The 17481-nt window shown below is 46.1% G+C and overlaps 1 protein-coding gene across 1 annotated transcript; it reads right to left on the bottom strand.

Annotated features, from left to right (window-relative positions):
- Nucleotides 1–3082: 3082 nt before the first annotated feature.
- On the bottom strand, nucleotides 3083–11769 carry LOC144160094 (monoacylglycerol lipase-like). The gene is made up of 5 exons (XM_077691701.1): nucleotides 11638–11769; nucleotides 9103–9213; nucleotides 8101–8277; nucleotides 6800–6931; nucleotides 3083–3434 (listed from the first exon to the last, which is right to left on the bottom strand). The coding sequence occupies exons 1-5, from the start codon at nucleotides 11707–11709 to the stop codon at nucleotides 3252–3254; spliced, it is 675 nt and encodes a 224-aa protein (XP_077547827.1). The 5' UTR covers nucleotides 11710–11769; the 3' UTR covers nucleotides 3083–3251.
- Between the last annotated feature and the right edge of the window lie 5712 nt (nucleotides 11770–17481).

Raw genomic sequence — 17481 nt, 5'->3', positions numbered from 1 at the left:
TCTACCAGTCCTGGGACACTCTACTGCGCTGCGACAACCGCCCTGCTCTTGTAGGCACTATCATCATCTACGGAATCAACAGGAAATAATTACCTTGGCATAAATACCCAAGAAAGTGGAGGGGAGTACAGCACAGCCAATAGCGTAGTGGTCATCGCACCAGACGAGTATTATGGAGGTCGTGGGTTCGGATCGCGCCTGGAGGGCATGTTTTTCTGTACTTTCTTGCCTTCTTTCAAAAAAATATCTTTCAAGGAGAGGAAAATGACCTACCGCATTTCCCCCTATGCTTTCCTTGGATTTCTTGACTGCCTACCCTTATTTCTGTCTTCATTCAACGAGCCCCTCAGTTCCAATTCTGATTCACTATATGCATAGCGAGGGCCTCTGTTCTGGTAGTCTTGGTGCCAGAGGTAGCTTAAGTGGGTTCAACGCTGGCCGAGCACTGTCGACATGTCGTAAACTCTTGAGTCACGGCTCGGGGGTTAATAAGAAGGTATCCTTCACTCCGAATCATACCTCGGCAAATTTGGCACGGCTCACTCAAACTCACTCACAAATTTATTTTCGAATCACCACTTACTCAAACTCACACTCTTTGCTGAGCAGCACATCTGTGCTCACTCAAACTCACGGTGAGCGCAAAACTCAGTACTCACTTGGACTCAAAACTCAAAATGTACTCAGAACTCGAAATGTACTCAAAACTCAAAATGTACTCAAACTCAAAATGTACTCAGATCTCAAAATGTACCCAGAACTCAAAATGTACTCAGAACTCAAAATGTACTCAAAACTCAAAATGTACTCAAAACTCAAAATGTACTAAAACTAAAAATGTACTCAGATCTCAAAATGTACTAAAACTCAAAACTTACTCAGTACTCAAAATGTACTCAAACTCAAAATGGACTCATCAGAACTCACTCGGTCTCAGGAGTAGTCAAACTCAGTCGGGCTCAAACTCACTCAAGCTCAAACTCACCATGCCATACTAGCCTCGCGCTCACTCAAACTCAAACTCAGGTGTGAGTTTGACTTCAAAGGAGTCTGAGTGAGTGGACTCATGAGTAAGTCCGCCGACCTCTGCTTCGAATAGTCCTAGTGGTACTGGCTACCACCCCCAAGCACAGGAAATAATTACCTTGACTTAAATACCCATGAAAGTGGAGGGGAGCACAGCCCCGCCGGTAGCGTAGTGGTCATAGCACCAGATGCGTATTCTGGAGGTCGTGAGTGAATTCGGATCCCACCAAGCTGGCATGTTCTGCCCCACTTTATTTCAATAAAATATATCTGTTTCTAGAATAAAATGAAGTACCAGATTGTTTTTTGCTTTCCTTGGCTGGCTTTCTTGACTGCCTACCCTTATTTCTGCTTTCATTCAACGAACCCCTCATTTGCCAATCTGAATCTATATATATATATATATATATATATATATATATATATATATATATATATATATATATATATATATATAACGAGCCTTGTTAGCAGTCTTACCAGTACGCAACTTCATTCTGTCCCGAGGAAAGGCTTAGTGGGGGATGATGTGCTTAATACCCTTGTCCCACGGTTACTTTCAATCGCGATTGAGTTGTTCCGGATAGGGCGCTGCCGCACAGCAGTTTCAATCGCGATTGAGGCCGATCCCGCTCGAACTCAATCCTGGTTTCCCAAGCGCGATTGAGGTTTCCAAGCGGGATCGGACGAAAGCGGTGATACTCTCGTCCCCGCTGACTAATGGCACAGAAGTTGACAACTTCAGCTAACGCCAGAAATTGTATGAAATAACTTGACTCAAATAAACGTGCGGTAACATTCATACATATACCTACGACCGAGCAAAGAGACCTCACGCCGACCGCGAAGTACATTTTTGGCGCCGTCTGGCGTACGTACGTGAGTGCAACCGGCGCAACTTCTCGATCGGGATTGAAACGTGCTGTGTAGCAGCGGCGGTGCGTCGAGCACGCTCGAAAAGCCAATCGCGCTTCGCTTCAATCCGGATTGAAAGTGCCCGTGTGACAGGTGCAATAGACGACGGCTAGGATATCTTGGCTCCTAGCGGCATCCTGGCCCTTTGGACGTACGGCCCACGTATGGATGTCACGGTCCTCGCTAGGTTGCACGGTCTCCCACTGCTGTTTGCTGTAATCACGATTCACCAAGCCGTTACCGTGTGCGCGCGTGTTATGTTTTGGTGTAGTTCGGAGAAGTTTTTCTGTGTTGCGGCAAAGCCCGCCCTCCTCAAACAAGTTACGACAAGCATGAGCGTGTCTGACGCGCAGGCCTTTGTTGGCGACGATTCACCCTCGCGGCAGTTTCAAAATCCGGAACTGCTTCTAGGACGGTCGTGTTGAGACTTTTCTCTGCGAACAGGTTCCACCCGCTGAAATCTCCTTTCCCTTTTCTCTCTGACTACACCTGCGGCGGCAATCACGAGACCGGGAAAGGGTGTTCTTGTGTGCATGTACTAGGATGCTGCTCCTTTAATCGTTGCTGTGCACCTCGCCATTCAGTAAACACATTAAGTTTCGCTCTCGGCTTTTTGTCGTCAACCCCTAAGCAGCTGTCCTTCTCGCCGCTCGTCACCCCCGCTACCACTACATGACGGATGTGACGAAGCTTGGTACGGAGATGTCTTCGCCAATGTAACGACTGGTAATAAGAAATGCACCTTGTAGATTGCTGAGGTCGGCTTTTGTACTTTAGGGCATTCGCAAAGCATGCTGCAAAACTTGCAAGCTAGGAGCACTGCTTGCATTTACCGTCGCACATTCCTGGGTGAAAGTGCCCGTAGAGGCCTGCTTTTGGGCATGTATTAGTCTGGAGACGTATCCAGGATACTCGTTTTTCGATCAGCGAAGGACCGGCTGCAGGGTATTTCGGAATCAATCAATCAATCAATCAATCAATCAATCAATCAATCAATCAATCAATCAATCAATCAATCAATCAATCAATCAATCAATCAATCAATCAATCAATCAATCAATCAATCAATTAACCAATCAATAAATCAATAAAATATTTTATTGCGCCAAAGAGGACAGAAAATTGAGATAGTAACGTTTTCTTAAAGCCTGATACTTTAGAATCAAGACGTTGTTCTAAAGGTTTATTCTCGTGCTACTTTTTCAGGTCGGTCGCAGTACAAGGAGCTAGGGTAAGCAATCTCGGTCAAATTTCTAGAAAAAGAAACTCCTTACACTCCCGAACAGGCTGCGGTGGGTGGAAGTCAAATTCTAAACAGTACTGTCGAAGATTTTCGCCGTTGTATCCGTTCCTTCGTCGTTGTCGTGCGGCGAAAGGATAAGACTTTTTGAAGGAGGCAGTCTGGCGTCGAACCAAGCTACGAGGTCTTTAAGCACCTCCTCCCCGACGCCTTCTGGCTCATTCAGGGGACTGTGATACGCGCCCATGTAGACCTGCGGGCGGAGATCCGAAAAGATGTGACTATGAGACAAGACAGAACAGTCGCACTCTCTTGCAATTCCTCAAACCAGCTCTAAATTCAGTCCCATTGTTACGACTGAATTGTTCCTGACTGTTACGACGTGGTCAATCAAGGAATGTTTATGCAGAAAGTTTTTTATCTCAATCCGCTTTTAAGGCCGCACACATCCATTCCAGAGAGGACACTTTTACAGCGTTAAAGTAGGGAGTCTGATGTCAAAGTAGGAAGGGAGCTAAAAGCTTTTCGTTACATATTTCATAAGACCCAGGCCATGTATCAATATGAGACGCTCTACAGTGAAGCCCCCTAAGCGCCGCTCCAGCGTTGCACAGAAGCTAATCGCTGGAAAAACTTAATCTGAGATCAAAGTATGAAGGCCAGAGAGTTTTAGCTGATCGTTTTCAACGTTCCGCTCCGCTCCGATAGCAAGCGGGAGCGCCATTGCGCATGCGTGGCGCGCTCCGGCGCCAGCGGCGTTACCGGAGCGGGGCCCAGCCTTGTTCGCCGGCTCGCTGAATGGACCGTTGCGGCAGCATATGCTCTGGCGCCGAATAGCAAGATGGCTGCTCCCAGCGAGGTGAGCGTGCAACAGCGCCGTCAGTTCTGTAGCGAGAACTACAACGGCCGTATTCTCGCCGTTTCGCGGTGACCGGTGGACGCACCTCGGTTCCCTAGCTGGCAGCGGTTCCTGGAGAACCTGAGGTGGCTAGGGAGCCTAGCGACTCCCTAGCCACCGCAGCTGGCAGCGCCGCTCACCGAAAAAAAAAAATGAACAAGTAAAATGAAAATGAAAATAAACATAAAAATACAAAAATAAGAAATACAAATACAAAATAAAAATACAAATTCTCCCACCTCTCCTCGCGGGAACCCCTGTGTAGATGCGACGCATAGGGGGTTCCGCTGTTGTTTTCGTTAGGTTGATTCTCCCATCGCGTGAAACGTGCCGTGAACCCCCTGCCACGGCTATGACGCAACGTGGCGCGGCTATGACGCAACACAATCCAACACAATCTACTTTAATCCAATCAAATCAAATCAAATCAAATCCAACCTAATCCAAGCCAAGTTAAGCCAAGCCAATCCAATCGAATCCAATCCAATGCCCCTCGCGAGAGAGTGTTCGCTATCGGAGAGGAGAGGGGGTGAGCGGCGGAGAGCGCAGCTCGCGCGGCGAGGAGAATGGGGGAGGGGTGTGGACGGACAACAACAACGTCTTATGGAGGGACAAGGCGAGTGAATGAGATGCAGTCGCATCTAAAAATCGTATATATAGAAAGGGCGGCTCGGTGGGATTCGTCGTCAGGCTTCGTCGCCGGAACGAAACCAAAAGGAGGGACCGAGCCGAGGAAACGGAGGAAGAACGAGCTGCACGCCTCGAGAAGCGTCGTAACGGTACAGAAAACCAAGCTAAACAATAAAATTAACCGTTCCTCTCGCTAAGCACGCCCAGGCATAACTGAGTTAAGCCACAGCCAATTTTTTTTTTTTTTTCAGTTGAAACATGAGCAACTGAACCGCGAAAGCACTTCCGAATAGGCAAAGATGTCACACACCTCAACGATGTTTAGAAAGCATGCGAAAAACGTCGACTGAAGTGCGGGCCTACTTTTATGCAGCTCCCAGAAAGACAGCCTTGTCGTAGCTACGGGAAAGTTGAACGACTTCTTTTATATATATTTAGGATCGTTATATCATGTCAGTGACTAAATTATATAAAATAGGGCAATAAGCGTGGCATTTCGCTTTATTCGAGTGTCTAAAATATCAATTCTTATATTTCCTTTGGATGAAGTTTCGGTTTACCCACGCGCAGAGGATGAGCTGTGACGCGATGATTCCCCGCCGAGGAAGACACGGTTATCGCTTAGCTAAAAGCCTTTCTCCTGCTGACGCGCCGGTCAGGCCGCTGGGAGCAAAGCAGACCGCCAAAAATTGTCAGCTAAAAATCTCTAATATCTTGAAAAATCAGCCTTGTGTATCCCTAACAAACACTACAGAGAAAGTGTTTCTAGGTTGGCTTCACTACTTTGAACAAACGTATTGCTGTGAAGACGTTTTATTCACGGGCGTTGTGCCCTTTAATATGTAACTCCACAAGACCCCATGCATCTTCTGTGGATAGTTGTACACAGAGCCCGTCTAAAGCCGCCTTTGCTGCAGCCCACAAATGCAATGTCTGGAAGAAACACGTGTTTAGGAAAGCACGAAGGCTATTCGTTGATTCCATTTTCCTAAGCAGCGAACGTTAGACACGGCGAGCATTATAGAAAAACAGGCGTGTTTCATTGAAGAAACCGTTCATAAATACTCACGCATTTAATATAAATATTTGAAAGAACATATCACTTTCTGGTACATCAATCACAATACCGCCACATCCCGACGGTATACCTCGACACGCAGGTATCTTCGATTCTTGGTTACCTCCTTATCTACCCCCCCACACACACCCTACGAACACACTGGTGACAGAAACCTGTAATTAGATACCAACGCCGCAACCGGCGAGCGGGTGCAAATGCAAGCAAAACTAAAAATACCCCTCACCCTGATGGCATTACTGACAGATATCACCGTAAAATGAGGCTCTGTGGCGTGAGGCGGATTGCCTCCTAACAGAAAGCAATGCCTTAGCAACCGCATTTAGCTTATTGAAATTCTCCAAGCAGCTCCTGGAAGCTCCTTGGTGCTATAGGGTGCCGGGTAAGGTACAGAAATTACAGGTGGCCGAGTGTAGGGTGGGGTAGATGGCAGGAAGATGGGCGAGACGGGGATTGGAGTTTGTTTGTAGTCTTAGTAGGCTGGTGGCTTTTTGTCTGGATAACTCTGGATGTGGAGCTGAAAGCCAAACCATACGTTTTTGTGTCATGAACGTTACAAGAGAGCAAAAGTGTTGTTCTGTTGTTTGTCTTAACCATAAAGTTCTCCTTAACCGGGTTCTTCCTAACGGGAGTCTATTGATAATGATGATAAGGATGATGACGATGAGATCATTTATTTTGTAATTGAAACAGAAAAAGAAGTCTGCTTTTAAGGTACAGAAGCCGTGGATAGGAACGTATCTGAACCCAGGGTTAACGGGAGTTAGTATACCCACTTAACTTTAAGGGGAACTTTAATGTATGAGTTGCCTACTCCTCCTTTTTTTTATTCTGTTCACTTCCCCATATATCTCTACTGAGATACTCATTTACCTTTGCCCAGTCTTTGTCTGTGTTGTTTTATCGTTATCAGGTTTCCTTTTTTTTTACTGCGCTGTTTGTAGAAGAGCGCCAGAGACGATGTAAAAAGGTCCTGGCGTCCTTCACGTTCGCCTAGATTTTAGCGTCTTACCTTGATACTCTTGTCCTTGCTAGGGGCCTTCTTAAAGAACTCTTTCGAGTATTCAAGGTCACACATCTTGTCGTCCGTGCCATGTTGAATAAAAAACGGCAGCTGCACAGCGCTAGTGTTGGCAAGAGTGGTCTGTGGAAACAAAAAACATAGGGAGTCAGTTTATTTATTACTTATCTAGAAATGTTTGATATGAATGCGGAATGCTAGATGCAGAACGCATAATACGGCGGAGGCTAGGTGTAAAGTGTCAGAGCGATGAAGGCTGCGACATCCTAGTTTATTCATCCAACACACAACTCAAATCTACTGTAGTTTGTAACCTCAACCATATTCGCGTTTTACAACGACTCGTGTTTGTGTACGGCAGGTGTACCCGATGGCAAGAAGCCTTGATTTGATCAGATCAGTCCAGTCACTTTTTCACAGTAGTGCGTTTCAAGCACTGACCATGAGATCAAATTTTAGCAATCGAACTTTTGCAGCGCGTTGTATCAGAGCCACTCAATAACCAGAATGGATAAACAGGACGGAGGGGTCACCGCCGCACTATAGTTCATATCTTTGCGCTCGACGAATCACCAAACACCTCTTATTTTTAGAAGAGCCCGTGTTGACTGCTTTTATGCACGTCATGTTATAAGCATGCCCGCTAGAGCCTGCTTCAAGTCCTTTCACCGGAAAAATCGTTATACAGAAGATCTGTCCAACTGTAATGTAGCCGTTTGGTGACAACGCCATCGTGGATGTACTATTCGCTAACAATAAGATCATGGGTGGACGACCCAGCACTATATTCATTTTTATAGTCCGCCGCGCGTGCTTTGATGATGGCGAGTTTTAGCTCTTCCTTCTGCCTCGTCGTGCGGAAACTGTAACAACTGCTCTCGTGTTTTTCATTAGACCTAACGCTGCGACTCCGTTCCTGTCCTAATCCCTTTTAACCACCTTTTCTTACGCTTCGTTATCATCCTAGTTGAACAACGGCGTTACTGTAAGAGCCACTTGCTCCAACTGCGTCTTTTGAAGAAGGGCTGCGTATGACGTCTGTCGCATGACCCCGTGTTGGTATCATTCAACTGTAAGGGTTAGCATTGGTTGGACTGAATTTGATTGGACGTTTTGTCGGCTCGTTGCAGTCATTCAACCCCTTAGCCTCTGACTGTAACTGCGAGGTTATATTCCTAACGGGGCCCATGGCCCTGTCAGGACAGTACTCCATTTATAAATGTCATTGCTGTAAATAGAAGGGAGCTTACAATCGATTTCAGAGGATCATAAGTAGTCGATTCTTGACTCACGTTGAGGGCACTCATCATGGCCGCCCCCCATCCGGCATACACACTGCCGCGGTATTGAAGCGGGTCGTTGGCCATGCGTTGGACCACGGCGGGATCTCTGCAGCACAGGTCGTAGGGAGGCGTCGAGCCCACGGGGAGGCCGGGACAGAGGCAGCCCAGCAGTCTAACGGCGGTTTTCTGGCAGAACCGGGACATGTGGAGGAAAGATACCGTTGGAAAAAATTGCCGTGTATTCGCTTGCTTCGCTGCGCAAGTCGTCGACAAATGATGGCTTTCTGACGCTCGTGCAACGTAACATCCTAGCCTCTCTTCCACAACCGTCACGCTCTTTTCCTCCCATCTCGCTCCCCTACTGATGAATGCAATGGAGCGTTGCTCAATTCAGTTCAATTTTCCCGCGTTCAAACTCCTACAGCGCCATCTGTTGGCACAACCAGTCTTAATAAGCGTTCGTCGTGTATAGCACCAAGTTACTTTCGTGAGCTTGGACAACTCGCAATTTATCGACTTGTTCTGGGGCGGTATTCTCGTTATTGTCCATTTTTGAAACGTCCGTTTTGCGTGCGTTTTATTGTGGCGTATTTCTAGTTCTAGGCGGGCTTTGGGTAGACTTTTGCGCAACTGTTCTTGTAAACACATTTCAAATGACTAAACCTATTTTAAACTATCTTATGTGTTTATTGTTCCGCCAGCGAACCAACAACAATACGACGAAAAATCGTCTGCCCAAATCGTCTGCTCCGAACTAGTGGCTCTGACAGGCCACGGCTCTAAGCTCCGCCATGCTTGCATGGCGTCACATCCGGGCGTTCACGTTTAGCCAATGAGGGCTTTCTCAAAACGGACACTCTTGAAACGGGCACAAAACGAACAAAATAGTAGAATACCGGACCTGGTTGCCATGCGAAGCATGCTAAGCCGTTCCGTGTTTGCGAAGATAACGAATGTAAATTATGAAGGATGTACGATAACTTATGACGTTACAGAGAAAAATGAACATGCCGTGAGCCAGCCGGCATGGTGCTTGGAGACGCCCAAAAGCGGAGCGAGCAGAGCCATGCCAGAGAAATCGTTCGGCCTTCGCTGAGCCGCCATGACCACCAGTAAGCCGCCCTGCAGTTCACGCGAACAGACCGCATGCGGCAGAGAATAATAAGCGTCACCGAATTCGTCTTTCTGCCTGTGCAGGCGCCGTCATAAGTAATTGGAATTTAGAACAAGGATTTGTGAATATCATAAGATATTTGTCTTATCTGCTTTATGACACCAATTACCGGTCAATAGGAAGCCTTTTCTATTAGGGAGGACTCGTTTAAACGCACACCAATGCAGCCAGGCAGATTCCAGAAGAAGAAATTTCTGTAAATTTATTACGATACCGTGTTCTAAAACTACCGTGTACTTTTGACGGCGCCTCTACGTCTTCGCGTCCATTCGTGCGGGCGTGCATATCGCTCAAACGTGACAGTTTGGTATGTCGGGTTTTATAAGAAAACGTGGACACAAACACCATCTATTTTAAAATTAAATAGTTATAGTGGGACGCTAGCTAGCTATGTCATTTTTACATGGTCGTCTTGAACTGCTGCTGCCGTTGGGGAAAAGACGACGCGGTTTCGCAGATTTACCACACCAGAGCACGTTATTTTTAACGCAAGTTCTCTCTGAGCACTATTGGAGCAAGCTGAGACACGTCGGGCACCACGACACGCAAGTACGAAGGAATAAACCTGTACTTAAGCGCTGCACCGGAGTTCTTCGATTGATACGTTAATATGAAATCGATAACGACTAGGTTTCATTACTGGCACACTAATGGCTTCGTAATTTTAGTTAGGGAGTGTACTAGTTATTCTGAACCATTGGGCGTATTCTGTGGATGTTTTATTATATGAAAGCCGGTCACATCTGTGAGGACGGCGACATATCCGCGCACGCGGATGAAATTTAAATATTTTGACGTCTGACTTAATGAACGTGGGCTACGCGCTATTCTCCCGGATAAGCCTAACCGTGCCTTTTACCAGCCTTTTTCAGCTCGTGCCCCAGGCTTTCTGCCTGTTCACTGCCTGCTCGTGTCCACGGCGTGGCCTTGAATCTTCAGTATTTCATCATTCACGTGGACTTGTCTGGGGAGGCGCGCAGGAAAGCGCGTTGGAAGGCTTTTTGTCCTTATTCTTACGTGCTTCCGCTTTGACCGTGAGCGGCGCGAGTAGCGCCTCCTCCTCCCTTCACCGCGAGCACCTCCTCTCCACCTACAGGGGCTCTCCTCATTCGGCATTCTCTTCCCTCTCCCATCTGGGCGGCTTCCGACTTAGTCTCGCCGATTTCCCGGAGGCGCACTTGCACCTGAGCGTAAAACCATCGACAAGAGCTGGTTCGACCACAATTATATCGCCTTCAATTCATTGTTTATAAGCTATGTCATGTTATATTCAACGTGTGCTTACTTTCTTTGGTTGCTGGTGTTTATTTTACGGCATGTATTTCTCCTTTTGTTGTAATTATGTGTTTTATGGTTACAGTGTTGTGCTGTAAGTGTTTAAATAGGTTGTATGCTGCTATGTGTAATTGGTGTTTGGTTATAATTTGCCGTTTTTCTATTTTTTCTACTGTAACCCCCCGACAACAATGCCCAATGAGCGATGTAGGTACTCAGAATAAATAAATAAATAAATAAATAAATAAATAAATAAATAAATAAATAAATAAAAAATAAGTAAAAATAAATAAATAAATAAAAAAATAAATAAATAAATAAATAAATAAATAAAAAATAAATAAATAAATAAATAAATAAATAAATAAATAAATAAATAAATAAGTAAATAAAAGTTTCAAGTGAGGACTGGGTTATTGTGGGTAAAATAGCCGTGCTCTTGTGTCTGTGGGAGATTGAAAAAAGATAAAGAAAGAGACCGAAGAAACAAATAATCACAACTTGTTTCTAAGTGCTGGTTGTTGATTCCTGTTTGGTGATCACGCATTATCCACTTCATAAGCAAGTTGCTATTTCGCTGTCTCGTGGCCAATATTACGACTTGGTTTCTTTCTCCCTCATTTGGGGAGGATCCAAATAAAAGATATGTAGTCGGAATATTTTAAAGTGCCCTGCTTTGATTTCAACTCTCATAGTGCGTGCTTATGGTTGGAATACTTGAGATATTTAGACCACTGTGTAATACTATGTACAGCCGGTAAAAGGCTTGTCTATAACACAGCTTTCGTACTCTCAGCCCTATCCTGCCCCGCCGGTGCGGGATTTGAATAAAACTACTGCGGAATTCTGAAGTCTTAGCCCTTCGCTTTTGACTCCCACATGTTTGGAACGAGTATGTTTCGGCAGTTTTCGGATGTAGCCGGTTGAAGTTGAAATCGCTGTTATAGACAAACGTTTTACCGACTGTACTATTCATTGTGGCGCGTGGGGTATTACATCTCTGAGGAGACACCTGACAGCTGTGTTGCTTGTTTGACCGCTGGTTATTGGAGGCACGGCCTCTTAATGCATGTAAAATGAATCCTGCTCCTACTCACCATTGAGTGGCCAAACAAGAAAACGGGTTTGCCGGTAAACATGGCCCGTGCCATGTCAATGTGCGTCAGCATGTCGTCCACGTAAGTGTCCGCTGACCTGATATTTCCACGAGGTCCTTCGCTTTTGCCGTGACCGACTGCGTAGAAGGAACATCCACGGCACTGACGGTCAGTGGTCGGTGGACTAACACATGAGACCCCTCACTCAGACTCATTTGGGCTGAAGCTCACGCGTGAGTTTGAGTTTGAGTGAGCTTGAGGCTAATGTGTCATCGTGAGTTTGAGCCCGAGTGAGCCCGAGTGAGATTGAGCACAAGTGATCCAGAGTGAGTTTGAACCCGACTGAGTTTGAGAACGCCTGAGCCCGAGTGAGTTCTGGGTCCATCTTTAAGTTCTGAGGCCCGGTTAGGTCTGAGCCCATTTTCAGTTCTGAACCCCAGTAAATTCAGAGTCCATTTTGAGCTCTGAGCCCGGATGTGTACTTAGTCCGTTCGAGTTCTAAGCCCAAGTGAGTTCTGAGTCCATTTTGAGTTTTGAGCCCTAGTGAGTACTGAGTTCCCTTTGAATTCTGAGCCCGAGTGAGTTCTGAGTCCATTTTGAATTCTGAGCCCGGGTGAGTACTTAGTCCGTTTGAGTTCTGAGTCCATTTTGAGTTCTGAGCCCTAGTGAGTACTGAGTTCATTTTGAGTTGTGAGCCCAAGTGAGTACTGAGTCCATTTGAGTTCTGAGCCCGAGTATGTTCTGAGCCTGAGTGAGTTCTGAGTTTTGCGCTCGCTGTGAGTTTGAGTTTGGGGGAGCGTAGATCCGTTGCTCTGCAATGTACCTGCTTGAGCTTGAGTGAGGGGGAATTCCAAAATTAAATTTGTGGGTTAGTTGAGCCGGTCCAAGTTTGCTGATTTGATAATAATGTTGTATGATTACGTTGTATGCTAATTACGTAGTATGCTAATTACGTATTGAATAATTACATTGTACGCTAATTACAGTAGTCGTTTTACAGTTCATAATTTGTATATTGCGCTAGGGCAATTGAATTTTTTTTACAGCACTACATTTTGCGTTTCCAGGGAGATACGATTGTGCTAAGGCTGCATCCCAACTACCTATTAGCGGCTTCAGTTGGGATAGGGTAGATTAAACTGGATTAAGGTGAAACAAGGACGGTAAAATAGCGTGTATGCAGTGTAAACGTGAGCACTTGTATATAAAAGGTACCCGTCACAATAGTTTGCCAAGATTTAGCCTTCAAAGCAGGTGTCCTGAGATATTGTTTGTGCATCCACAGCTAAAAGACTTCATCTCTCCGTAAGTATCCGCCGCTTTGCGAACCCGTCCAGTGGAGAACTAGCGCGTCATCGATGCGTAACTAGAAGGATGGTAGAACGTTTCACGATTATAAAGCACAGCCAGGCGTAGTACTTGCCGTGGTCGTGGGTGAAGACGTAGCAGCCGAGTGGGACCAAGGACTCTGCCAAAAGGAGGTATCCTGGCTCGCTGCAGTGATCGCAGAAGCCGTGAGTCAGGAACACAAGAGCTCTGCGTGGTAGTAGAGGAATGGGAGGGCGGGGGGGTCAAAAGTCTCCAGCGTTCGAGGCCGCTCTGGGCTATTACGCTTACCTGCTAAGAAAAATTGATTGACTGATTGATTGATTGTAGGGTTTAACGCGCCTACGCAAAGCAGGCGATGAGGCGCGCCGTTGTGGAGGTCTCCGAAATAATTTTGACCACCTGGGAATTTTCAATGTGCGCCGAAATCTCGTACACACAGGCGTTTTTGCTTTTCGCCTCCATCAGAAAAGCGGCCGCCGTGGCCGGAAATCGAACCCGCGACCTCGTGCTCAACAGCGCAACGCCTTAGCCACTGAATGACCGCGGCGGGTAGCTAATAAACATTAATCCAGTTGTCGAGAAGTTAAAGCCCCAGAAGTTAAAGGCTGAATACGTACTCCACCCAGGAGCATGGCACAAAGCGTTCAAATGAACCGGGCCCCCTGGGCTTGGCGCGCCACCCGACGGCTAAAAAAATGGCAGACTTTCTGGTTTGCCTCAAAAGGGTTTAATCGTGCTGCCTATTTCCTGTGATTGAGAGATTATCTATTTTAATAATGAATGCTGCGAAAAGGCTGTTCGTTGCATATTTGAGCATAACCTTGAAGTCAGCTCACAGTTCTTCAGCCTGAGCTAACAACGTTGCACTCGCCTAAAACCATGCATCTCGTAGAGCGACGGAGCTGATGAAGCTGATGGACACATAGAGCAGCCGAACTGGGATTTGTTGAAAGATCAATGTTTAAGATTTCATTAAGAAACAGTCGCAGCAAAATGCAGAAAAATGCTTGTAGATACGTGCATACCTGTCTTTCTTTTCTTAAAAGATGGATGGAAATAGAAAATATGGTACTACGTATACACGCCCCATTTAAAGTTCGAATTTAAGCTAAACACACAGCCTGTTTTCTACACTGTTGAAGTACAAAACGTTTGCAAAAATGTTCATTTATTCAGCATTTTATTTGCAGAAAAGGTGTGTGCAATATGGATGAGTTTCCTGCTCTTATAAGAGTGGGTATTGCCTGCAAAAATGTACATGTGTTACTGGTTTAAAAGTGACCGATCTGTGCATAATTGAAATTATGTGTGATTGTTTATTTGAGAGTGTTTATGTTAAAAAACATTTCTGTGAAAGTTCTCTATACCCATCTCGTTTTCTATAGACGCCACATTTTCTAGAAAATTTAGCCTCCCGCAAGGTGGAAACATTTGATTAATAAGCCATTTATATCATTTGTTAACCTCAGTCGGCATATAGAATATACATAATATCCCTTTTTGTTTGGAAACACAGCCTTAGATGAGCTTAAATTTTGGTTCCTGGATGAAATCACAAAAATAGCCAGACGATGACTAGTAGCGTATTTACTCTAGGATGTGCGAACAGTTTCTGAAGAAGGCCTACTTATCTACTTCGGCAGCGCCCACAGGCAGGCAACCAAAGCGTGCGCTGCCGAATTAACGAAGCAGTAAGGAAGCCATTTTTTATTAATAAGGTCCCTGATTTTTGAGGGAAGATATCTTTTGAAATGAGGGTAAGCTGCGATAAAGTTTAAAGGGGCCCTGCAACACCTTTCTCAACTTTTTTTTTTTTTTGAAATTTAAATGCTTGAAGAACGTAATCCCCCAACACACTCAGTACTTAGATTAGGGAGTCGCAAAGTACCTCAGCCAAAAATTACTGCTCTATGCCCATCAGATAACTTCTAAACTCGCTCAAAAAAGTTTTCTCTCTTTCCCGGTCTTGACGTTCTTTGACGGCTTGAATTACGTCACTGAGGCCTGGTAGCGGCTGTAGGCCGGTTTTCCTTCAGTTGCAGCAATGAACGCTTTTCGATAGCAACTTAAAAAAGCCACAAAAACAAAGCAGAAATCGAAGGCGTATCTGGTGCGACGAGGAATTCACGCAGTGACGCTCCGTGCTGTTGATAACGATAGCTTTCGCAGTGCTTCCAGACACGAAGGAGAGAGTGAAAGCGCTTATCGAAAGTGTTGCAGGGTCCCTTTAAAACCAATTGAAGAAATACATGCGACACTTATGGCGAATTCTATTGGGAGAACAGGAGCAAGTGGAGCGTACAGCCAGAGCAGCACACGGGAGTAACGGGGACGTGTGCTTCCGTTCCGCGAATGAAACATTGGCGCTGCTCCGGGAGCAGTGAAAAGAGGGGGAGGGTGTGATGTCAAGAGTCATGTGACCGAAACTTTCCCCGCTCTCGCTTCCCGGAGCATTTCGCGCGCTCGTGTTGTCCGCACGCTGTTCCTCGCCAGTTTTGCCAGATACGTGCCGGTGGTTTTGTGTCTGCCTTCCGCATGGCGACGACTGAAGAAGTCGAGCGGATGTTCATGTCCATGATAGGGTCACCATCGTATCTCCCTAAAATTAGCTGCGAACGATAACAACATCCGTTGTCTTTTCCAGATACGACTCTACCTTCGGTCGCTGCTCCGGCGGGGTGAACAGATGCTCGAACATAAACTCATGCAATGTCAAATCGTCGTCGTCGTCGCCGCTGCTGCTGCTGCTGTCCGATGATGAGTTTGCGCTTGAATCTATGGTGCTTTCATCATCTAAAAGTAGCAGCATCGTCCAGACGGTCGCGCTTAGCTGCTGCCGTACGCACTGAGCGACTATCGCGGCTATTCCGCCATTTTTCCTCCGCCACCCGGGGATAAAACCAGAAATGACGTAAAAGAGGTCATGTGACTTCCTCGGCGTTCCCTGTTACTCCGTAGCTGGCGACGGAGCACCGAGAACTGCTCTCGGCGGCTCTCGGCGCCAAAAAAGTGCTCCTCCTCGACCAATGAAACACAAAACCCCTGCTCTTTCCCGACCACTGGAAGACGCCAGAACTCGCGAGAGCACTTTAGGTGCAGTTAGAAGTGCTCCTGTTCACCCAATGGAAAGCGCTATTAGACTTCACCACAACTATCTATGACGCCGGTCGTGGACTGCACTTCTAAGGTTCGCATGCATTTCTACCTTTCATCTTTGCTTTGTTTCCTGGTATAGTTGAACTCAATTCCGATGGCAACCTTTTTACGTGCCCTGCGAGGAATTAGACGCCCAGGCGATACTCAGAAGCACTCCGGAGATTCTTCGAATAAATACGGCATGTGGTCTTCGTAGCGAATTAAAAGAAACGTTGTCTCAAGAATGACGAGATAGTACGGCGGGAGGGGGCCGGGGGTGCGGCCAGCCCTTCCTTATTTTTTTGAACCGGGCACTTCGCACTGTTAATCCGGCCCTGACTCCACCCGCAAATTTTCACAAGAATTCCTGAGTGCTGCACTAATCCACATATTCACATTCGACCCCGTGCCTGAAATAAACACGCACATAAAGAAAACAGGTAGCAGTTGTAGGAAGCACATGCGCCGCGGTGGATCAATGGCTAAGGCGTTCTGCTGCTGAGCCCAAGGGCCGCGGCGGCCATGCTTCCGGTGAAGGTGAAAAACGAAAACGCGCATGTTGCAAGATTTCGACGCATGCTAAAGATCAGCGCGTGGTCTAAATTAATCTAATGTCCTCCACTACGACGTACCTCAAAGCCCAAGTGAAGCTCTTGCGCGTGAAACACCCACATTTTAAATTTAGTTGTAGGAAGCGCGGCCGCACTAAAGGAGAATAAGCACGCAAACGTTTTGAGAGGCATTCCTGGTATCTCAATAGGAAACTGGTCCCACAGTCACTGTTTGTGTGGGGGTATTAAAAAAAAGCCTTGAAGTATTTGTCCCTACTCTGGCAATATTAAACTACTCTCTCAAATACGATAGCTTGCAAAACGACTGAAATAAGTCAGACAAGAAGGTAGCAGCCAAGCCGGTCGATAAAAGGACCTTAGTAGCATCGATACAGATTGAGAACAAACTCGGGCTGTACGACCTAAGATTCGGGGTGGATATCCCACCAAGTTCCGAGTTTTGGCATGAAATAGAAATGAAAAAAAAAAAAAAAAAACGGTGGATAGAAAGTCGGCAGAGTTAGCGGTAACCTTGTGCTAAGCAGCGTGACCACGAATATGCAATATCACGAAGGCGATGTTCTTCGTGAATATGTAGGTGATTTTTTGTCTTGTACATTCTGCGCTACACTATACCGCATTATGATACATGAATGATACCTCCCTCCTGGTAGGGCAGTTCATACTCGTTGCGATGGCTCGAAAAAGTTAGGAAGCAAAGGTGCACAAAAAAGTTCGCTTTCGTTTTTCTACGTTTGAAATTTTTCCCCAGCTGTCCAAAAAGAAGAAAGAAGAAGCGTTGAAAATGCAGAGTTCCGGACTTAATCCG

The sequence above is a fragment of the Haemaphysalis longicornis genome, unplaced genomic scaffold (assembly GCF_048455015.1).
Source record: "Haemaphysalis longicornis isolate Haplotype H1 unplaced genomic scaffold, Haemaphysalis longicornis Haplotype H1 scaffold_10, whole genome shotgun sequence".
NCBI lineage: Eukaryota > Metazoa > Arthropoda > Arachnida > Ixodida > Ixodidae > Haemaphysalis > Haemaphysalis longicornis.
This window is presented reverse-complemented; position numbering and strand designations above follow the sequence as displayed.

Bases quoted from the DNA above. Each gene is read 5' to 3' on its own strand.
- LOC144160094 (XM_077691701.1), bottom strand. From the start codon at position 11,709: ATGCTGACGCACATTGACATGGCACGGGCCATGTTTACCGGCAAACCC. The intron at 9,214-11,637 runs GTGAGTAGGAGC...CGTGAACTGCAG, and splicing joins TCTTGTTTGGCCACTCAATG to GGCGGCTTACTGGTGGTCAT. The intron at 8,278-9,102 runs GCATGTTCATTT...CGGTTCTGCCAG, and splicing joins ACCATGCCGGCTGGCTCACG to AAAACCGCCGTTAGACTGCT.